General features: G+C 46.8%; 1 protein-coding gene across 2 annotated transcripts in view; it reads right to left on the bottom strand.

Annotated features, from left to right (window-relative positions):
• Positions 1–24000, bottom strand: part of PCP4 (Purkinje cell protein 4) — a 50214-nt gene that overhangs the window by 25106 nt on the left and 1108 nt on the right. The window contains exon 1 of one of the 2 annotated variants that reach the window (XM_049785415.1): positions 3337–3476. The exons of the other annotated variant lie outside the window; for it this stretch is intronic. Coding sequence (XP_049641372.1) covers positions 3337–3339 — 3 coding nt within the window. The 5' untranslated portion in view covers positions 3340–3476. Of the gene's footprint in view, positions 1–3336; positions 3477–24000 lie in introns of those variants that run through there. 2 annotated transcript variants of the gene reach the window in all.

Raw genomic sequence — 24000 nt, 5'->3', positions numbered from 1 at the left:
GAGGGGCAATTTGGTCTTGCTTATGACCAACCTTCACACACACACACACACACACACACACAAACACACACATAACACACCCCCTACATGCCAATTAGAGTTAGATATAAACATGCATTCAGTTCAATAGACATGTTATTTAAGGGTAAAATAACATGTCAGGCAGAGGAGGGAGGGTGGTAAGGAAGGAAGGAAGGAAGGAAGGAAGGAAGGAAGGAAGGAAGGAAGGAAGGAAGGAAGGAAGGAAGGAAGGAAGGAAGGAAGGAAGGAAGGAAGGAAGGAAGGAAGGAAGGAAGGAAGGAAGGAAGGAAGAAGGGAGGGATGAAAAGGGAAGAAGGAAGAAGGGAGGGAGGGAAGGGAAGGGAAGAATGAAGAGTGGTAGGAGAAAAGTATGGAGAGAAGAATGTAGGGATGGAGGCAGAGAGGGAGGAAGGGAGGAATGAAATGAGGGAGGAGAGAAAGACACAGTCATAAACATAGCTCCCTTTATACCTCATAGGGAACACCCTGAATTCCCAAAGGTCAGACCTGCCCAGGTCCCATGGAGGGAGGAGGTTGAAGACAGAACGACAGCCAAAGCCCAGCTGTTTTCCCACCAACCCCACTTGGCTGCACAAGGCAGCATTCTACTTTTCTCTTACTTCACCTTGATGAGAGCCATACCACATCCCCCTACAAACATAGCGAGTTAAAACACCCTCTTCCTTCATGCCTATCTCATGGCTCATCTCAAACACGAGACTGGCAAGTTCTCTGATCCATCATTCAGGACCAAGACAGCAGCAGCTGCTGCAGGCAGTTGCTTTCCCCCATGTTCAAATCCTCTATCCCTCCCACAGAATTCACAGCTGCCTCACACACAGCATGCAGAATCCAAAGACAGGGTTGAATGAAGTCAAGTCAAATGGAATACAAGTGCAAGGTAGGTGCATGCTCAGTCCCAGTGTCTTTAAGTATGGGAAATACCAACTTCTTTCACATAGCATGAATACCTCATTGCATGAAATAAAAACACTTTTCAGAACCCTGAGGAAAACCAACATGAAATCTGCCAAGGAAAAAGGGGTCATCTTTTAGGGCCTCAGAAACACGACTTTATATTCTATCTTATTTGAGGGGAACAGAGCAAAGCTGTGTCAGAAGAGTGTCATAAGAAGATGGTATCTCGATCAGAAAATGATCCTGAACCTCCTCCAAAAAAAGAAAGCAGCTTAATTCTGAATTCTTAAGAGAGATTGTGACATGTTCAAGGGAAGATTGAGAAGTAGGCATCATTATCCAAGGGCTTTCCCCTTTGCTGGGGTCTAAGGGGGGGGGCAGTTGCCCTATGGGATCAGACATCACCAGGTGAGGAAGCTGATGTTCCCCTGAACCACTGAGTCAAGAGGGTGAGTCCCAGGCCAGATATGGGGATAGTCAAGGCTCACACATGTCTTGGATAGTGGATGAATGGATGGTGGGTGGGTGGATGGATGGATGGATGGATAGATGGATGGATGGATGGATGGATGGATGGATGGATGGATGGATGGATGGATAGGTGGGTGTATGGATAGGTGGGTGTATGGATGATGGATGAATGGCAAATGGATGGGTAGACAGAAATGGGTAGACAGATGTGTGGGTAAACATGGTGGAGAGGTATGTTGGTGGATGGAAAGATTGATGGTGGATATGTGGATGAATCAACAGTGGAAATGAATGAATAAATGATTGAATAGACAAGTGTGAATAGACAGATGGTGGAGGGTGATGTGGGTGAATGGATAGTGGAAATGTGGATGAATCAACAATGGACAAATGGATAAATGAATGGATGTGTGATTTGACAGATGGTGGATGGCTGTGTGGGTAGGTAGTGGATGGATAGATAGTGGATGTGTCGCTGGATCAATACTGGATGAATGAATGGATGGATGGATAGATGAGTGTGTGAATAAGCAGATGGTAGAGGGTTCTGTGGGTAGGTGGATAAATGTGGATGGGTGTGTGGATGTCATACTCCAACAGTCCAATAGGGTATGGTCTCTTTTGCAAGAGGTGATAGAAATAAGTGTCCCAAGGAGCCAGAGTAATAGCACAGTGGTAGGGCATTTGTCTTGCAAACAGCTGACCTGGGATGGACCTGGTTTCAATCCCAGCTTCTCATATGTTCCCCCCAAGCCTGCCAGGAGTGATTTCTGAGTACAGAGCCAGAAGTAATCCCTAAGCACCCTGGTCCCAAAACAAAAAGAAAAGTGCTCCAAGGAAAGAAGCTGCTTTTGGTTCCCATACATTCTCACTCCCCACCGAGATGAGATCCAGGCTCCCCCAAGCTACCCCACACATGAGCACATTCTTCCAAAAACTGGGACAGCTGCTGAATGGAAGGAATAATGCAAGAGCACTGGCTGTTCTAACTGGACCCACAAATAAGAACCTGTGAAACTGGCCTCCAGGAACCCTGAGGAAAGATTCTTGAATTTCCAGCTCTTCTCCGGAAATTTTAGATAGAACTCAAGAAAACATGAATACTGCCACCATATTAGTCCTCAAAATAACAATACAATCTAATATGTGGGGCCTACAGCTAACTTGAAAAAGCCTCACTGAACACATTTAAACTCACAAAGACCAGGTTGATGCACATGTGTCGAGCCAGCTGTGGATATTATCTAGGCTATCAAGCACAGGTATATTTCATCATTTCCTGCACTCAATGCCTTTTATCAGCAGAAATATGTTTACTTTCAAACCCATCTCAATATTAGAAAGAGCAGAGGTTGAGACTATGGACTTTAGCTCACTTTTTCTTGTGGGGAGCAGGCAAGAGAGAAGGGAGCACATGAAAGACAAAAATAATAATAATACCCACATCTATTTTAACAAGAACGAGGCTAGTGCTCCACATTCTACTCCCAGAAGAATCTCACCAGTTTCTGTCATCTGCTCTTTGCCATGACACTGAGTCCAGACATTCTCATGTGGCTGGTCCATACACGCTTCACTCTCCCCGGAACTTCATGTTCACTGTGGCTTGGAACCCTCTGTCACAGAGAGGCTCCCGAGCCAGATCCCTCATCTGCTCCCTGGCTAGCCTATCAACTCCCTTCCCTCTCTCATCATGACTCAGCCTCTACACTGCTCTTGCCAGTTAGGCATGCAGCCTCCTCATGTCCTTGGGCATTTCCTCTTCAAACACACTGAAAAACAAAAAATCCCTGTCAGCATTCCCAGAGTCTTGTTTCTCCTATTCTGACTTGCCTTTCCCATGACAGATATGAAAAGTGTGTGTGTGGTTCGCTTAAAAGGACACTTTTTCCACCAAAAAAACATCCTCTCTTGTCCCCAATTTACCATCAGAAGCTGCTAACTGTTTCTCTCAGGATGCCTGGTCAGGAGTGAAATCAGGAGTGAAAATGAGAGCAGAAAAGTAACTTTTCTCCAGCAATCAGGATTGAATTTTCTTCAATCAGGGATGAAGCAAAATTTCTGGGAAAGCAGCTCAGAAGCAGAATCTTCTGGCTTCTCATCCCTTCAACAAACACCAAGCCTCGCCAACAGTCTCAGGAGGTGATGGTCTCTAATCAAAGAGGACATTTTTAGAATTGCATAACCTGTCAATTTGAAGGAGCCTGGCTCAAGACTGAGGCCAGCACTCTTGCAAAAACTGGAGTGTGCATCAGGGATGCAGGAAAGGCAGGCTGGTGCCTAGAGACAGACAGGAATCACCTAGTAATGGCGTCCAACAGCACCCTGTATCCAAAGCATCCCCAAAATGCTACTTTCTGGAGAGAAATGTCCAAGAGAAATAGCCTTTGTGAGAAAATATTGGGAGAGAGAAAGAATGGGGATCAAGGAGAAAGTGGTGTCCATCTGGGAGGTACAACTGCTCCTCTGCCCCCCTCAAATCTACTGATCTGAGAACAGACCCAACAGAGTAAGGGACACCCATTAGCTCTTGTTCCAGCTCTCTTGGTCCCACAGAACTTCACTTCTGGCTCCAAGGACATATGTCCCCCTGGCATCTTCCAGGGCAGCAGACAGGAGACAGAGGAACCATTGCATCATGGACACTTTGCTACAGCCTGAAGAGTCCTTGCCTGCAGCTGCTCCCAGAGTGGCTGAGGTGAGAGGTGGGTGCCCAACTCAGCACCTGTATTCAGTGGGATGATTTTTCCCATCATGTCACAAAACCACGAACTGTTTGGGCCTAACACAACCACCCAAAAACATGAGTTCCCATTAAATGATAATGACTTTGGAGCTGAAGCGATTGAACAGTGGGTAAGGCACTCGTATGACATGTGACCAATCCACAGCACCCCATATTGTCCCCCAAATTCTACCAAGAGTGTTCTCTGAGCATAGAGTCAGTAGGAAGCCCTGAGCACTGCCCAGTATGGCCCCCAGCCAACAATAAAGAAATAAAAGAGAGTGAACTCTCAGTCCACATGTTTGAAATGAATGAAAGGGGAATTGGGGAGGGGGGTTCCCACAGGTCAAACTGGGGCCACTAACAAGAGTCTAAAAGTCTGGTAGGAATCTATCTGAATAGCATTGCAGTAAGTAAATCAAATTCTACTCAAAGAACTTCGTTTGATATGGAATTTGTTAGCTATGACTAAACTAGAAGGCTGGCCCTTCCAGATGCCCTTCTCAACTTGGGAGACAAAGGGTGTCTGAACTGCCCAAGACCTAGGATTGTGATCCCGAGTGCCATTCACTTTCCACCCTTCTCCCCCACCCCTAACCCCAAGAGACATGGCCCCATCACCACCTGCAGGACTGAGGTCTGGATTTGTATTTGGAACCAGAAGAGATAGGAAGACCATCTAAGAAGTGGAACTCTCAGGGACACAGATAAAGAGCCCCAGAAGCTTTTGCTCACTGAGCTCCTCCTCCTCCTCCCCTTGGTCATGTTCTCAAGCCATCACTGGAGGAGAAAGGAGCTAGACTGAAATCCTGATCAGAAAGGCTTGAGTCACAAAATTTCCAAATTACCGCACAGAGGTCGCCTCAAGCCTAAGAAATGAGATTTTTCAAGTCAAGGTATCAAATTATTAAAAAAAAAATCACCCCAGTGCTCAACCATTGCAGAGGTCGAACAGAACCACCTCCAACCTTCCTATGCAAATGGATAACTCATCACTGCCTTTCCTATAGTCTCTCCAGAAAAAGGGTGAGGTTCTGACTGGGTCAGCTCACAGCCTGAAGCATCCTACTGGGACTGAAAATGACCAAGACTAAAGCCGGGTTGAGGGAGTTGGAGACCTTGGGGATGTGTTTCTACATCAGGGAGCAGGAGAGGGGAGTCAAAGCACCCCAGCAGCTGTGGGTTGCTGGGACATCCTTCCTCCCACGCCCCTTCCTTCTCACTGGGATAAAAAGATAGGATTCCTGGCTTCCTACTCTACTACCATCCATCCAGCCCACCCCCCACAAATGTTTGGGGTGGGAGAGGGGTGCATTTCTCCTGGGCACCATGGTGCCTCTTGGCCTCTCCCCCACACTGGTCCTCTGCTGGACAATTCCAAAAGAGGGTGGACTGGTTCATCTGCCTTTTCTCTGAGGATTCTGTCCCAGATGCCAGCATCCTTCATCAACTCTGTGCCTCTTATTTCTGATGGTTTGGAGGTATCTCACCCCCTGAAATATCCAAAGCCCAACAAGCAGTGCCCTAAAAGGAAGATTCTGCAGGTGCATGTCTCTGGAAGGCAAGATCTCAGCCCAACCTCCAATATTTTGTGCCTTCTTTTGATCACAATGGGCATAACATAACAAAGAAAGGGCTTGCTTCTAAGATATTATCTTTCCTCTCTTATGGATGACATGGCGGAGTCTCTCCATCAAGAAATATCGGGCCTGAAATAAATCAAAGCCCCAGAGGAGTAGAGTGAGAGATAAACAGTCTGGCAGGCCAGCAGGGGGCTGAGGACTAGGACCAAGGGAATCATTAGAGCCTCTGTGGACATCAAAGGTGTGTCCTGAAAGGCTTCTGCAAGTCCAAGTCTCTATTTGTCTGGAGAGCAGCAGAGACTTTGATGCCAAATGGTACGTGATCAGGACAGAAAAGAGCTCATTTCTTGGCAAGGGTATTTTTAAATCCTTTCTCCCAATCACATTCTGAAAAAATCCCACATTAAACTTCCACTAATTTAATCCCAGAAGGTGTCAAAATGCCTGCGAAGAGAGTACAGGCAGTGAGAGGGTTCTTTTTTGAAAGTGGATTATTTGGAAGAGTCAAGGGCTCTTTAACGACAAGTAAATTAACCTTCTCAACCCCTCTGATTGATTCTTTCTCCCTCTCCCCTCTCAGACCTCACCTCTGTGGAATCCAGAGGCTGTAATTCCGCCTCCCACACCGCATTCTGCTGCCCACAATTTTATTCTGACCTTTATGGGCAGAGAACTAATTAGCAATGCCTGTTCAGCTATATATATATAGCTGAACAGGCATTGCTAATATATATATATATATATGAGGGAATCCTGATGTGCCTGACTGTAATTCACTTTTTTACTTTATCCTACAGCTGTTTTCTCTTTAATTGGTATTTTCATCCCTTTGCAAGACCTTGTGGGGGCCCATTTTCTGGTTAAATGACACAGGTTGCTATTTATAAGAGTGGGGTGTGGTCAGAATGACAAGGCTGGAGGGTTCAGGCACACACAGAGAAGCAGAGAATCCATGTTACCAAGAAGTCACTGTCGCTCACCAGCCCGGGCGTCACAACCCCCCAACTGGAGTCATCAAAGGCAGGTTTGGAGACTGGAGCCAGCCACAGTCCTGAGACTGCTCAGAGACAGCTTCATGTCTCATGTCCATTGGCACCGATGGGCTCAAGACTTGAAATCTGCACTGTCCTATGGCAGTCCTAGGATCACTTTGATGTGTGTGGGTCCAAGGAGCTCAGCCCACCCTGAGTGCTGGGTGGTGAGTTACTACCTAGTATCTGCAGAGGGCAGAGGCACAGTGGGTTCTGAATGGCCCCTGAACTGGCATTTTCAGGGTGCAGGGTTAAGTGGACTTTGGAAGGTGATGTCTTTCAAGATGGAGGTGTTGGATTAACTAGTTTTCATTCTATTTAGGATATTTCTTTTTTTGCTGATGCTTGTTACTCATTGGATGGAAGCACCTTTGGGGTTGGGGCCTTAGATTACCTGTTATCTCACCCCAGGGCGTGGTCTTTGGGCTCCCAATAAAGCCTTCAGGTCTCAGGGAGAAACTGCTTGTAGTTTTGATTTTCCACAACTAAGCTATCTGCTTTCTAGGAGTGGAAGCTTGCAAGTCCCTGAACCTTAATGATTATTGATTATTATTTTTTATTTATTATTTAATTATTGTTTATTGCCTTAATCATGTGTGTATTATTTCCCTTGCATTTGCTTCCAGACCCACATCCCTCCGATCACTGGGGTGTCTATAGAAGAAGAAAAATGGGGTGCCAGAGACTTCTCAGTCACAAAAAAGCATCTTGGCCCTTACCATTGCTCCCAACCTCTGGTGGAGACTCCAAGAGACAGGCCACAGTCCATGTATCCCAAAGGTGTACTTCCTCAGCTGGAGGAAGAGGTAAGTTTCTCTCAGTTGCTTTGCAAGTACCTAGAGTGATTCTGGCTCAGGTCTGGAGCCCCAATCTCCAATGGCTTCAAAACCAAGCAAAAATAAGGAAGCAGGATGCCAGTTCCAAGGGGCCTAGAGAGGGAAATGCTCTTCTTTCTCTTTATTTCTCTCTCCAATGTGTCACGAATTAGGATCAGGACAAACCCTACTGGGACATGAGGAGACACCTCAGTTCTCACAAGCAACAAATGATCCAGAAGGCAGGACACCGTGAGACCAGAGTCTGCTCACTTTTTTCTTCCAGGAGAATGAAGAAGAATTAGATTAGATGCATTTCTCATGTGGCAGCCATTATGAAATGCCCAGGAAAAAGGTGTGACTTTGGGAAGACCCTGGACCTTGCTCTCTGCATGGGAAAGTGTTGTGTCCCTTCTGATGTTTCTTGGGCAGGGGGTAGATACTCCTTGGGTGCTAGGAACAGACATCAGAAGGTACAGGACAAAGCAGGTGCTGGTGGGAAGAGGCTAGAAGTTTGGGGCCCTGCTAGAAGAAAGTTACAGGGAACACCCACAATTCTGAAGTTGAAGAGAAGGACAGTCCTGCCATGTGCCTACCCATCAGTGCCCATGCATCAGGATAACCTGCCCTGCATCCTCTTTCCTTTCACACAAGCCCATAGATGATTAGGGTGCTAGAAAACTCTATGGGCACAGAATTCATCTTCCACCTTCCACATCTGAACTGTGCCCACTGAAACATCCATTCTCTATGCACCTCTTCTATCTCAGCCACCCACAGATGTTGGTTCCAGGGAGGATCCTCAAAGTGAAGATGACTAGAGCCAGAACTTTCTAGAACATCTCCTGCAGTTGAAAGAAAGCCTAGTTCTCAGACAAAAACTCAGGAGAGGTCAAGCATGAGCTATTGGGCTCCACCACATCTCCTCAGGGACCCAAAGGCAGTCACACACAGCTGGGGACACTCACCCCGAGAGGCCCATGTAGAGAACAGAGTCAAAGGCTAGACTTCCAGGTGGTTCCTTTCCCTGTGCCATGATGTCATCTCTTAGAAAACAAGCAGTCGCTTTTCTCAGAGCAATGACAACATTTTCAAAGCTATGACTGAGAAACACAGCTTTTCCGGGATCCCTGTTGGACAGGTTCTGACTGGTGGCACCGAGAGGGGAGAGTCATGCGGGCTGACACCACAAATGACCCTTAGCCAAGTTGTCATCCCAACAGATTGGCACATAATTCTGAGCACTTGTCACCACCTTAGACTGTCCAGAGGAGAAAACCTGAGCCTTGAAGACAGAAGCTCCTCAAAAGCTCCAACTTTGATGCCACCCACCATCCCTCATGTACCACCAGTGACTGTGGCTTCATGGAATCCCTGATGTCCATCTATATGAACAGGGTGTGTGGGGAAATTGTGTGCCCACTTCACAGGGGAGCCCAGTAAACCCTACCACACATTCACATCCAGCCCAGTGGCTCTTCCTGCCCCATGAGTGACCCTCACTCTGGCCAGGCATCCAGGATTCTCACTCTGGGGCTCCAAGGGCAGAGGCAGTCACACAGGCCTTCCTCTCCCACCTTTCTAGAAAAGACATAGATGTTTACTTGGCACTAAGAGATCTGTTTCTCCAAGAGAACATGCTCTGAAGCTTCTGAAACTAGAAACTTGCTTTTTTGGTCATAAAAAGCAGCCAGGTTGTGTGTGTGTGTGTGTGTGTGTGTGTGTGTGTGTGTGTGTGTGTTGTGTGTGTTGTGTGTGTGTGTGTTTCTTCTACCCAGCTGAAATAAAAATAGCCTCAGAAAGTGGTAGAAGGAAGTCCAGGGCTGTATATGTTGGGGAGATCAGGGGGGAAATGCTGTGTCCAACATCTGTCACCATGCAGCAAGGTGTAAACTGAGACACAAATAAGAGATTCTGGCCATTGGTCAGTAACTGTCCCAGGAGAGAGAAATTCTAGCAATTTCCCCCAATCGTGTAGCTCATCCTGATTTGGATGGTGGGCTCTGCATGCTGATTATTGACTTCCCACTTCCTGTCCAAATCCTTCTATAATTCAGAGATACTTACTTTGCTGGGAAAGAGACACAACTGTTCCTCAGCATAAGATCATCTTTGGGAACTGGGTCCTTGGGAAGAGCACAAATTCAGCCCCCCATTGTTCCTTGTCTCTCCTGAGGGAATACCATTTTGCCCACCCAGCACCAAAACTGAGCCTTTCATTAGATGCACACATCTGCGTGGCTCCAATATCCAGCTATCCAGGAGAGCTGGGGAGATTGGCAGAGTTGAAGTAAGGAGTCCCTCACCAAGGGCCTTTTATTTGGTTGGCTGGGTGTGGCCCCAAACCCAGCAATGCTCAGAGCTTACTCCTGGCTCTGCATTCAGGGAATCATTCCTGGAGGTTCTCGGGCATCCATATGGGATGGAGGAGAAGGGATGAACCCTAGCTCTGCTGCATGCAAAGCAAGCAAGTGCCCTACCTGCTGTGCTATTTCCCAGGCTTCCCAATGGCCTTTTGAAATGTGGATTCAAAGCAATGCCCAGTGCTTAGAGCAGAGAGCTGAATCTAACTGCGGGGTGGCTGGCACACTGGGGTTCAAGTTTAGTTTTGAAGTGGTCTTTTAAAATTGAAAGAGATGTGCTGTTGGGTTGTTGTTTTTTTAATATTTTATTAAAAATATTATGATTTACAAAGTCCTTTATAGTTGGCTTTCAGACATACAATAAATCGGGGCCAATCCCACCACCAGTGTCCACCTCCCCCCACCAATGTCCCCCAAGTGCCTCCTAGGCCACCCTCCCCCCTTTGCCTCCCAGTCTACCAGTCTAACAGGCCCATTTTAAGTTTAGATGATTAAAGTTTGGGTCTCTTGATTCCATTGCTGTTGCCTTTAGCTTGAAGATCTAGTTCTGCCCATTTTGAACACCACCAATGTACCTGAGACCACTTGACCCCAGCCACATCCTTTCATATTTGTGTTTCCCTCTTCCACTCTGTTTCTTTCCTTCTCCTCGCTATGCTCTGGGTTTGTTTTTTTGTTTGGTTCTGGGTTTTCTTTTGTTTGTTTGTTTGTTTGTTTTTGTTTTTGTTCGTTTTTGTTTGGGGGCCACACCCAGTTGCACTGCCTACAGAAATTCTGCCCACAGAAATTACTCCTGGCAGGCTTGGAGAACTTTTGGAGATGCCAGGGATAGAACCTGGATCTGCTGCATGCAAAGCAAACACCCTCCCCACAGTGCAATAATTGCTCTGGGCCCCAGTTCTTGCTATTTGGGAATTGATTTTAAGGTTCCTTTTCTTGAGGGAGCTTCAGTACCATCCCATCCCTGCATTGTTTCTGGGTCAAACCAACTGCCAGCTGCTACTCTTCAGAGCCAGCTGGCACATTTCATTAAATTGGGGGTATATTAGGCACAACCTTCCCGCACCCCTCGCTAGCTGCTGTTTTCAAAGCCTCCCTTCTCAGGAGAAGGAAAAACAGAGGAGGCTCTAGACAATGCAAAAAGCTCATGAAACAAGGGACTCCCTAGAAACTTCTCCTTTTCACTGGCTAGTAGCTGAGAGACACTTCACACCCTTTGGTCCCCAGGATCACCCCCAAAGCAGTCATTCCAGGTCTCTTGCTTTGACACTGAGCCAGCGTGGTTTCTCCTATGTCATTATCATCTTGACTTTTTTTGTTGTTGTTTTGCTTTTTGGGCCACACCTGGCAGCACTCAGGGGTTACTCCAGGCTCTGCACTCAGAAATCGCTCTTGGCAGACTCGGGAACCATATGGGATGCCAGGAAATGGACCCTGGTCTGTCCCAGATCAGCCGTATGCAAGGCAATCACCCCACCCTGTGCCATCTCTCCAGCCCCATCATCTTGACTTTTATTGAAAGAACAAACTTTGCTAAAAGGGCACTCCTGTCTCACTCCATTAAGCATTTCTTCCTCCCCTACTATGCAACATGAATGAGATTTGTATTGTTGCTAAAAGAACCTCCCACATCTCTTCCACCTGGGATCCCCCAGACTGTGACCTCATTCTTCTCTATCCCCACCATCCAGACCCCATTCTTCTCTATCCTCACCATCTAGGTGTCAAATTGGGTCAGAATTTTCTGTGGGAACAGAACACCTCAAACAAGTCTCATCTCCCAGATGCATAGGAGGCAATCTTCTAGAAATCTGCCTCCATTCTGCAGCCCTCCCCTCAATCCACTCTGTAATCCTGCCTTGCTACCCTGAAGGAAACACTAAAGGAGTTGAGGTCCCTAAGGAATTCCAGAGTCACAGAATACAGCATTTGTATTTTGGTCCTGTGAGAATTCAGATCCTCGCCCAAAATTCGGTTATGGGGGAGAGAGTGAGGCTGAATATTTCCACATGACCCACTCTGATTCTCAGCAAAATGAAACAAAAAAAAAATGGCATGGAAATTCACCAGCTGGTAAACCCCAATGGCAGCCAACGCCCCCACAAATACACACACCAAAGGTGGGAAAGATGAAATCTTGATTCTCAAAGATAATGATGAACTTGAAGGAGGTGTTTGGTGAAGGTACTTGACAAATTGCTGCATCTATTTTAAGAAGCAATCTTCAAGCCGAGGTAGAAGAACCACAGATCTCCAAAGGAGAGAACATTGCCAGAAATAATATTTGCGATGTGGCACTGTATTATCTCGATATTTTGACAGGACTTATGCATATGTGAGAACAGAGCTCTAAATATAGGGATGAGCCCAGGCCCTGTTGAACAAAGCTCCGAAGAGGAGAAAATAATAATGATGATGATGGTTAGAGAGACCCCAGGCCTTGGGGCTACTGCACCATCGATTGAGCCCAAAGTCTGACACAAATGCTCACACAAGAGGGAGTGTGTAGGCAACTTCCCTTAGGCATGAAGGGATCTTAGAGCAGAACACATATGTTCCTGAACATTTAGAGTTCCCATTTTATCGTCAAAGCCACATATGCCGTCTCAGAACTCAGACCTCTGTCCTAGTGTCATGTTTTCAATGGAACTGTCACTTTTCCAGAAAGACGCAGCCATAGAGCCCACCATTCATTGATTAGAATGGGAGAGGGCTCACCCTTTCCAGGGCATTTCTAGACAAGAGTTAGAAACCAACTGGAACATGGGGCCAGAGTGATAGCACAGCAGTAGGGTGTTTGCCTTGCTTCGGCCGACCCGGGATGGACCCGGGTTTGATCCCCAGCTTCCCATATGGTCTCTGGATCCAGTAACCCCTGACCACTGCCAGATGTGGCCCCAAAACCAAAAAAAAAACCAAACAAACAAAAAATAAACCAACTGGAATATTAGACATGGAGATACATGACCTTCATTGTATGTGAAGATGACCAACCTTTCACGTGGCTCTTACATGTATAATTATTTCTTTTTTTCATTTGTTTTGTTGTTTGGTTTGGTTTTGCTTTGGTTTGATTTTGGGGTCACATCTGATGATGCTTAGGACCGATTCCTGGTTCTGCATTGAAGAATCACTCCTTGGGATTACATATGGAATGCCAGGGATCCAACCTGGATTGACTGCATGTAAGGAAAGTACCTTCTCCAATGTCCTATCTCTTCAGATCCATGATCATAAAGATCAATCTTTCACCAAGAAGGCTCCTCTGCCATCAACATGTTGGAGCCTCTTACTATTATAAACATGGATGCTTTTGGTAAAGCTCTAAATTCTCTCTCCCTTGCCTTTGTAGTCTTAGAGAATAACACGCACACACTGATCGACAGTGGATAAGCCTCCGGCCTATATCAACCCTGTCAAGGAGTTAATTCTATAGAGTGGGTCTCCCCAGTAGCCTGGAAGATCTTTGAGGACAGGAACCCTCTCTACTCCTCTTACACATTTTGGGTGCTCATTCGTGCAGTTTACATCGGCTGCATCAAGGAAGGGAAAGAGGAAAGAAGATCAAGACCTGCCTTTTAACTCTTCCTCATCTGGAAGGCAGCACGAAAGGGAAGAGATGAAATATGTCTGCTAATGCCTGCCACTGTGCTGATAGAAGGCAGGGCTGCCAACAATGTCCTGAGCACCCTATTGGGAAACAGGGTGGTCCTCTGTAAATAAAACCATGGTGGAAGTAAGGGGAAGAGGAGCTGATGGTTGGTGCCAACCTTCCAACAAGAAGATCTGCAGAAATATTTTATGAAAAATCCCTCAGGGACAGTAGCAAGCAGTTAGTCCATGCATGATGTGGACCAGAGACACAGAAGTCATCTCAATATAAACCATAGCAGAAAGGCAGGCATGTTGAGGCCAGGCAAGAGCCAAAAGGATGATCATTCACTTTGCACAAAGGAGCACCACCCAGGTTGCATCCACGGCACCTGGGCACCAGCCATAAGGAGCAACCCCTGAGCACTAAACCAGGAGTTCCCCTCTAGCATCGCTGGGTGTAGCCCTCACACTGAAAAAAGAAGGGTGTGCCAAGATTTCTGAGGCTGTTCGTTTTTGTTCCCTTAAGGCTCAATAGAAAGAAAAATCCAGGACAATATTATTTCTGATGTATTTCATGTCTATGTCCTAAATGGAATGGGGACAGGTGTAAGAGAAATTGGGGCATCAGCAGAAATGAGACGTTTAAAAGAACAGGAGATGTGAGTGAGATCCCTGAGCTAGCACTGCTGTGATTTTGAGCCAGTCTGGCCATTGGGCCACCTCGGGTCCATTTAGACACGAAAACTTTAACTAAAATGACTAACCCCAGTCTTCGTTCATTTGCTGCATTTAAGGATGGCCAAGGAAAGAGATATTTTCTGCAAATAAGGGGTCCCTAAGCACGAGAATGACCACCGAAATGGGTAGAGTCAATGTGTCCAGCAGAGAAGCACACAAATCTAGGGGCATCACTCATACAGACCAGTGTAGACAGAGTTAAATGTCTACTGCGCTTAACCACCGCTGGTGCTGAAGGAAGCCTTTTGAATTTCTGTTTGGGGGAGCATAAGATTTTAGATTAGGAAGAAAACTCTCATCAATCATTAATACCTGGGTGGGTGCAGCTGCTATTATAGGAGGGAGGGGGGAAAAGTCAGGGAAAATACACATCAGGTTGGGCAGTTGCCTGGCATGCAAGGAATTTGAACCTCAACATCCCATATGGACCCCTGATCTCACCAGGAAGTAATTCCTGAATACAGAGCCAGGGGTAAACTTTGAGCATTGTCCAGTGTGGCCCCAAAACAAAACCGCTGCTGCAGAGATTTGTAGACCACCCCTTATCCTCCAGTGTTGGCAACATGCTCTCAGAATATGGCCCTGCAGGGCAGTGCTGCTCTGGAACTCCAATAAAAGGATTTGTGGATTATACAATCTCCCTGTGCATAATCTCCACCTGACCAGTGCCAGGGCAGCGGCTTTGGAAATTCCTGCAGAGTCACGGCTCCTGCTACCAGCTGGGAGGACCTGGAAGGCCTTCTGCACCCTAAAATAGAGGCAAGTATCAGGGCCCTGTGGTCTACAGCGGCAGAAGCAAAGGAATTGGGGAGGTGGTGGAATACAGGCTGTGCATGTGACCCATGTGTCCCAAATTTTGGAACAATGTCTGTTATGGACACAAAATGGGGGTTTAGCAAGGGATCCAAGAGAGGATGGAATCAGACAACTCTCCAGAGTTTTTTCGAAGAAGAGATGCTTCCCGCATCATGAGTTCTAGTCAGAGAACCACTAGCTTGGATCTACGACAGCTCTTGAAAATGCAGAGAAAAAAAAAAAACTCATTTTAAAAATGAACACTCTGGACAAGAACTGGGTGCTGAAAGGAGATAAAGTGATAAGCATGATATATCATTGGGAACAATATTGCCAACCACTGTGTCTAAAAGAGAGAGACAGAGAGAGAGAGAGAGAGAGAGAGAGAGAGAGAGAGAGAGAGAGGAGAGAGAGAGAGGAGAGAGAGAGGAGAGAGAGAGAGGAAAAATGTCTGCCCAGGGGTAGACAGAGAGGACAAAAACTGGGAACTTTGGTGGCAAGAAATGTGCACTGGTGAAAGGTGTTAGACATTGTATGACTGTAATTTAATCATCAACAACTTTGTGACTGTACATCTTGAGGATTAATTAAAAAATGTTTTTAAGGACTCAGCTCCGGCACCTTTTAATCTGGACTAGAGTGTGTCCACACAAGTCTCTCCTCTGGTGGCTGAGATGCTCAACTCGTTCAGCTAGTGTGGGATATGAGACAAGGAGGACTCTCCGGAGAAGTGTCTTCTAGATCTTCTGCCTATGGTTGATATTTTTTTCTTTTTTAATTGCTATCAAGTTATTAGCATTCTTTCTTTCAGCCTCAAAGGAAAGGTATGAAAGAGTAAAAACTCTTGTACACTGTGGGTGAGAATGTAAATGGACTCAGTTTCCATGTTTCTATGGAAAACACTATATGGATATTTCTCCAGAAATTCAAAACAGCAGGGCACCCCATGAACCTGCAACTCGGAAACACTAACTTGAACAGAGACATGCTCCCTTGTCTGTCCCAGCCACACTAGCCACAATTATCCAGACCTGTTTGGAAACAGCCTAAATGCCTACCAATATTTGGGGAGTTGAAGATGTTGTTCAAGGAGCACCATGGATCTCTTGGAAACTAGGATAAAACTGTGCCAGAAACAAAATGATGTACCCCAAACACAATGGGTAGGATATTTGCCTTGCACACGGCTGACCCGGTTTCGATCCCAGCATCCCATATGGTCCCTCAAGCCTGCCAGGAGTGATTCCTGAGTGCAGAGCCAAGAGTAACTCCTTAGCACTGCTGGGTGTGGTAAATAAATAAATAAATAAATAAATAAGTAAATAAATAAATAAAAACTGTGCCATGTACTTCTTGGAGCAATTGCGGGCATCCTCCCTTGGTATCTTCCTTTTTCCAGGAAGTGTGGCAACCATAACCACACCCACAAATGCAGTCCCCATTTTGAAACTGGGCCAGCTCCATAGACCTACTCTTTTTCTCAAATGAGATGTAAACCAAGCTGTGAAAAGTCATGGGTACATTGGTCATTCAGCAGAAAGCTGGCCATCTTGGGAGAAAGGTCTGGCAGCTGAGTACATGCCCCTAAAAGCTGCAATATCCATAATAGTGCTTTGAATTTCCGAACAACTTCATTTGTTTGATGCTGATATCCCTATAGGAACACACTAATTTCACAGAATGGACAGTTAACAACAATCCTCCTGCCACTATATTAATGACTTCGTTGGAGATATAAAAATTTTCACAAATGTGCTCACTACTGTACTTTTTCTTTTTTTTTTTTCTTTATTTCTTTTTAGGGGGAAGTTTGGGATACACCCAGTGATGCTCAGGGATTACTCCTGGCTCTGCACACAGAAACCACTCCTGGCAGGTTTAGGGGACCATAAGGGATGCCAGGGATTAAACCCAGTTCAATCTGGGGTCTGCTGCAAGCAAGGCAAATGGCCTACCACTGAGTTATCACTCTGTCAACTTTTTTTGTTTTGTTTTGTTTTGTTTTGTGTTGGGGCCATACCCAGTGATGCTCAGGGATTACTCCTGTCTATGCTCTCCTGGCTTGGGACCATGTGGGATCAAACCCTAGTCTGTTCTAGGATAGCACGTGCAAGGAAAACACCATACCGCTTGTGATACAGCTCCAGCCCTTTTCTTTCTTTTTTTAAACTTTCTCCTCTTCCTTTTTTTTTCTTTCTTTTTTTTTCAATTACTGTTTTCACATATCTGGAAACAAATTTATTATGGTCAACTATGTCAACTAGGTGATGTATTTTCTTTAAATAAAGTAAAATAAATGCACCATATGCGACAATGTGCATGAGATGCAGGGTGATGACACTAAACAATGCCATTCAGAAAGAGAAAAATCAAGATGGCTTCACTCTTATGTGGAAGATAAATTAACCAAGGAGATGAACATACGAATCCCAACGAAAACCACTCTTAGACTGTGAGAATGATGGGAAGTAACGGGAAGGGAGGCAGTCTGAGAACTTAGGGGATGGGTTTAGGTGAACCAGGCACCTTTTCAGCAAGAAGCACATTTCCAAATACTGTACGGTTCCATAAACCCAAACCGGCCACTTGGCTAAATTCAATAAGATGACATTTTTCTAAAAAGCCCCTCATGAGTCAGTAGCTATTACTTAATAGGAAATTTTTATGTACAGAAGAATCTTACCTATCTAAAATGTATTATTTCTGAAATCATTCTATAGTGTGGGAACTTGCCCATGTTGTGGTTAACAGAATAATACTAAAAAGAGACTGAAAAGCCAAAAGTAGGTCTTAGGGGGAAGGGAGCCAATACAATTAGGCCTTCCCACTCCCAGTTCTCTTCATAGCAGAGGTACAAAGTTGGAGGCAACTGGTCACTTTGTGGTGGCCAACCTAGAGGTGTGGTTCTAAGGGGCAGATGATCACTTGTTTGAAAGGAACTGGCAAGTCACACAGTTGGGACTGGAGTGGCAGGGAAGTGTTATATCAAAACATCAATAGCACAGCGGTAGGGCATTTCCTTGCAAGCAACCAATGTGGGACAGACCCAAGTTCAGTCCCTGGCATCCTTTATGGTCCCCTGAGCCTGCCAAGAGCAATTTCTGAGCACAGAGCCAGGAGTAACCCGTGAGCACCGCTGGGTGTGGCCCCAAAACAAAAACAAACAAAAAGAATAGAACATGTAGCTACAAACAGCTTCGGAGAGTCTTAAACGAGTATTTTTATTTCTTTTCTATGGAGGGGATTGAGTCATACTGAGGGCATATTTCTGGCTCTGCAGTCAGCTATCGCTCCTGATCCCTCAGAGGTTTCTATGTGGTGCCAAGCCTGGAACAAGGATCAGCCATTTGAGAGGCAAGTGCCCTAACCACTAGACTCTCTCTCTCCCTCTCTCTTTTTCTCTCCCTCTCTCCCTCTTTCTTTTTCTCTCCCTCTCTCCCTCTCTTTCTCTCCCTCTCTCCCTCTCTCTCTTTCTCTCCCTCTCTCCCTCTCTCCCTATCTCCCTCTCCCTCTCCCTAACTTTCTCTCCCCCCCCCCTCATCAAGCCAGTCTTTTTTTCAGGGAGAACCACAGCCAACAGCACTCAGGGATTACACCTGGTGGGTTCAGGGGACCATATATGGTGCCAGGGATTGAAGCTGGGTTGGTCACATTCAAGACAAGCACCTTACCTACCTGCTGAACTACCTCTCCAGGCCCCAGGGAGATTTTTCTTTTTCTTTTTTGGTTTTGGGCCACACTCGGCAGTGCTCAGGGGTTACTTCCTGGCTCCATGTTCAGGAATCACTCCGGCAGGCTCAGGGAACCATATGGATACCAGGGATCGAACCTGGATTAGCTGCATGCAAGGCAAATGCCCTCCTCGCTGTGCTCTGGCCCCTGCACTTTTTAAGAATGAGTAGACTCAACCATGCAACTTGCTGGCTGCCCCCTGCCACTCCCCACAGCCAGCATTTAGGGTTCAGCTGACCACTGGGGAACGTCTCCCTGAAAAATTGCTTGGACTATACTAGTCACAAGTCACAGGAAATCAGTTTTCTATTACAATTGAGCAGCCAGTTTTTTAAAAATCCTCTGGCACACCACTCCTGCTAGCCCCCTTTAGAATTCTAGATGACTTGTCTAAAGTGCTGGGGTCTTCTTGAGACCCCGGCATGGCAGAATATTAGAGTTTAGGTCCCGCCCCAGAACTTTTGTTTGCCTTGACACTTTCCCAAAAGCCGAGTTCTTCCATTCAGGCTCTGGGGAGAAGAACAAAGAAAAGTGTCTGCTACAGAGGGAAACTGAGGCATTGGGGAGCAGGAAGTGGACACTGGTGAAGGGATGAATGTGGCACATTATGTAATTCCATCGTGAATGACTTTGTATTTTGGGGTGATTCAATAAAGTCTTTATTTTAAAAGGGGGGCTGGAGTGGAAGCAGAGCAGGGAGGGCCTTGGCCTTGCACGGGCCGACCTGAATTAGATCATCTGCATCTTTGTGGTCCCCTGAGCACCGTCAGTAGTACTGCTACTGAGTACTGCTTGGTATTACCAGACCAATATTGAATGGTGCACATAAGCATTGCCTCCAATCTTCCTATCCACCCTCCACCCCTAAGGAGCACGTTCTAGAAAGTGAATTGAAAACCTGAGGTCAAACATCTAATCGTCTGTTAAAGTAGAACTGAGAATTCTATAGTCTGACAGAGGACAAAGATAAACTCATAATAATGTGGAGGATATATTCAAGGCACTTCCCATCACAAGACAGCGAGCTTTCCTTTTGTCTCAAACACAAGATTCTGCTGAACAATTGAGTTGTTTACTGAATCAATGGATCCATTGAGTCATTTATTCAGTTTTGCTCTCTTTCAAAAAAAAAAAAAATTCATCCTGTGTTTGTACTGTTATTCTGAGAATTTAAAGGAGTAACAACAGCCAGCAAGGCTTCTGCACCCCACTTCCTTCGTTAAGGAATTATAGGACTGACTGGGGGAGACCAGTTCCCAGCGAAGCTCTGCAACTCTCAGCCCCACAAAGACAGTTTCCTGCCTCCCTGTGGCACTCTTACCGGTCATGGAAAGCTGGCCTGAATGCTTCCATATCTTGGATGCCTTTCTAGACCTATTGATCCCCTCTTGGTATAAAAAGTATAATACTACAGAAACATATGAACTTGCTGCACCTTCCTGCATCTCTGCTCACACACACACACACACACACACACACACACACACACACACACACCAGATGAAGTTCAAATTACATAAGAAATTGATTTGCCACTTGCCTTCTGTTGCTTGGTCTTTGGAACCCGTTGCCAAAAAATAAAGTAAAATAAAATCCACATTTTCTTCGGCCACCCTTGGAATTTGTGCTTACCTGGCCTAAGGTTAACCGACCCAAAGCCAAGCATTTCTTCCACTTTGGTTGACCCCAATCAAAGCACGTTTCGCTTCCAGGATCCTGTTTCTTGTTCTGTTGAGTTCCCCAGTGGCTTAGCCTACTAACCAGCTTGGTGGACCCTGATTATATTCACAGGTGATCTAAGCTGCTGGCTCCTTTCAAAACAAAAACCTTTCTTTTCATTGCCCTCACTCCAATATTGAAGTGGGAGGGTCTCACCTTTTGACTCTCTGTCCCAAACTGTGCTGTGTGTGACTTTACTCTTCTCAAAGGATTCTGACGTGTAGTTTGACAGATTTGACCTTGAATGACCTCGGTGGCCATTCAGACCAGTCCAGGTCTGTCTTCTTTATGAGCACTTTCTGAGAAGAGACAGCTCCTGGGCTAGGGCTGAATTGTCACCTGCTTCTCACGTCAGGGCAAGAAGCGGCCATGACTGTGACATCCATGGAAAGTCCTGGAAGGATCCTTCCTCCAGTAGCCATGAGGCCAAGGTGCAGCCGCCTTCATGCTGCCCCTGGGGCCACCCAAGCCCATCCCAACAAGATGCCATTTGAAAACCAACCTTCCTGGCTTGGGCCCTTCCTGTGGCGTCTCCTCCTTTACTCAAACCGACTTCCTCACAGTAAGGAGGGCATTCCCCTTACACGCAGCAGACCTGAGTTCAATCCGCAGCATCCCATATGGTTCCCTGAGCACTGCCAGAAGTGATTCCTGAGTGCAGAGCCAGAAGCAACCTCTGAGCACTGCCAGGAATGGCCCTTGAGCACCATCGGCTGTGGCCCAAGAAACAAAAAATAAAGGCAATTTCAAGCAGATACCTGAACAAGAATAAAAAACGGGCCTGATTTCTTGTTCCAGACATCTGCAAAACTGCTTCAAGTGAGAGCTTGCTCCCTGAACCTTGGGGAGCTGGAGGTGGGAGTGGGGAGATACGGCACAACAAGGGGTAGACAAGGCCATTTAAACCATCAGCCAGTCTTGGCAGTAGGACCTCTGAAAGTGAGGTGCACCCAAGCCTGTACCTGGCTCCCTGCAGAGAGAGCTCCCGGCCCCGAAAAGCATGACAACCTTTCCATCTCCACATGCAAATGAGACGCCCCCACATGCCACCTCCACGCACTCACATTTTTGCCCTAAATTTGGACTTTACTTGCCTTGCTCTCTTTGAGCTGCACCTTTCTGAGCACGTGGCACCTCCTCCCTCCCCCAAAACCTAATGGTATCACAGGATCAAGACCTTACCTGCAGGGGGTCACAGTATATCCCCTCTGTTTATTTTTTATTTATTTATTTATTTATTGTTTCTTTTTTTTTTTTTTTTTTTGGTTTTTGAGCCACACCCGGTGATGCTCAGGCGTTACCCCTGGCTCTGTGCTCAGATATTGCTCCTGGCTTGGGGAACCATATAGGACACTGGGGGATCGAACCATGGTACGTCCTAGATCAGCAGCATGCCAGGCATATGCCCTACCACTACGCCATGTTCCTGTCCCGTATTTTTTATTTAATTACTTTATTTAAACACAGTGATTGCAAAATTGTTCCTGATTTTCAATTCTACAATGTCCAACACTCTTCACCAAGGCACATTTCTCACCACCAATAGCCCCAGTTTCTCTTCCACCCTCTCTCCTACCTGTCTTTGGGGAAGACATTTTTCTTCTCTCCTCTCTCTCTCTCTCTTCTCTCTCCCTCTCCCTTTCTCCTTCCCTCCTTCCCTCCGTCCTTCCCTCCCTCCTTTTAAACAGTGTGGTTTGCAATATTGTTCCTGAAGGGATACCATGCCTGTAACTTTCCCTCCTTTCAGTGCCAGTTCTTGTCCATAGTGATCATTCGCAACTCTCATTGTCACAGTGCTCCCTTCTCTACCCTTACTGCCTTCCCCTGCTCTTTGTATCAGGCATCAACCCTTTAAAGTCAGAAGCAGGCTCAATCCCCTCCATTTCTCCTACAGCCTCAGAGGCTGAGGAGAATGGAGTCTGTTCTGGGGATATTTGTTCCCAATACAGTGCTCCTCTACACACAACTTTGAACCTGGGGTTCACCCATCTTCTGTCTTGTTCCCATCAGACTCAGTCCAAAGTTGAGGGAAGCCTAAGGGAGGAAAGTTGAGGGCTTGGTCCCTGAGCTCCAGGACTCCTGCCTGAGTGCTCCTAGCCCTGGAGACTTGGAGACCAGGAGAGCAAAGTGAACGGGAAAGTGGGGTATACAGAAAAGCCTGCTTCACCCAAAATGTGTTGGAGGTGACTCTGGCCCACTCTTGATGCAGATGCAAGTTCTGCTCAAAATGCCTGCTCTGGGAGGAGCTGAGGAGCCTTGGGGCCCCATTCGGCAGCAGAAAGTGGGATTAGCCATACTTTGGGAATTTGGTGGACTGGGGGTGCAGGGTGGGAGAAAAGTGGGAATCAGAAAGGGCATTTGGAGGTGCCCCTAGATCCAGGGATGAGATGGGCACGCTGGGGTGTGACCATCCACAAGGGAGGGTTCAACCTCCACACTGGCCCTCACTGCCAAGTGTGGGATGGGATTTTGGGGTGGTAGAGTTTAGGGGAGCAGTGCAAAGCATGGGGTTATACCTTCAGGAAAAATAGGCTGGACTCAGGAACCCAGACTTGAGTGAACATGGTAAACTGAGACTCTCAAGGAGACTCATGTGCGCCCATCCTCACCCCATCACTCCAGAACCCAGGACTAGCTCACTTTCTTTTTTTCTTTTTCTTTTTTTTTAGTTTTTGGGCCACACCCGGCGGTGCTCAGGGGTTACTCCTGCTGTCTGCTCAGAAATAGCTCCTGGCAGGCACGGGGGACCCTATGGGACACCGGGATTCGAACCAACCACCTTAGGTCCTGGATCGGCTGCTTGCAAGGCAAACACCGCTGTGCTATCTCTCCGGGCCCAAAGACACCCCACCTAGTGCAATGCTGAAATAAGGAATCATAGACCAAAAACCACAGGGCTGGCCAGTCAGCGCCAGAACCTTCCAGAAGTTCCCAGCAACTCTGGAGAGGATCCCCATGCCCAAAGGCAGTAGAATCCCCCTTCTCCCTGCCCCAATCTTCAGGCCCTGTCTGGAGGATTTGGGGGTCCCTACATCCACCGCCTGTCATTCACCCTCCTTTTGCTCCTTCTCACTATCTAGCCAAGAATGTCACCAGAACTGGAAGTTCAAGATGCAGCTGGACAGACACCCAAGTTCTGCTCTGACCTTCCCCAGAGAGTGGCCTCAAATTTCTCCTGTGCCCCTGCAGCCTCGTCTGCCCGTGGGGAACCACCAGCGCACCCACATGCCAGCACGCTGGGCGGTGCAGGGAAGGGCACACCCCACATTCCATGCCAAGTACAGACCTGCAGGCATTTTCCCCCCAGAGTTCCAGTCCTGGCACTGCCTTGTGCCCAAGCTGCCCCCACCTGTTCTCTATGTGCCTCCTGCCCGAGACTACATGCCAGAGCCCGCCACCCCCACCCAGAACATTCTCCTTCTGCCTTCACCTGCCCGTCTTCCTGTAGCGTCTGGAGGAGAGATATCTCGGGGCAGAGAGAAAGAAAGCAGGCAG

The sequence above is a fragment of the Suncus etruscus genome, chromosome 13 (genome assembly GCF_024139225.1).
Source record: "Suncus etruscus isolate mSunEtr1 chromosome 13, mSunEtr1.pri.cur, whole genome shotgun sequence".
NCBI lineage: Eukaryota > Metazoa > Chordata > Mammalia > Eulipotyphla > Soricidae > Suncus > Suncus etruscus.
This window is presented reverse-complemented; position numbering and strand designations above follow the sequence as displayed.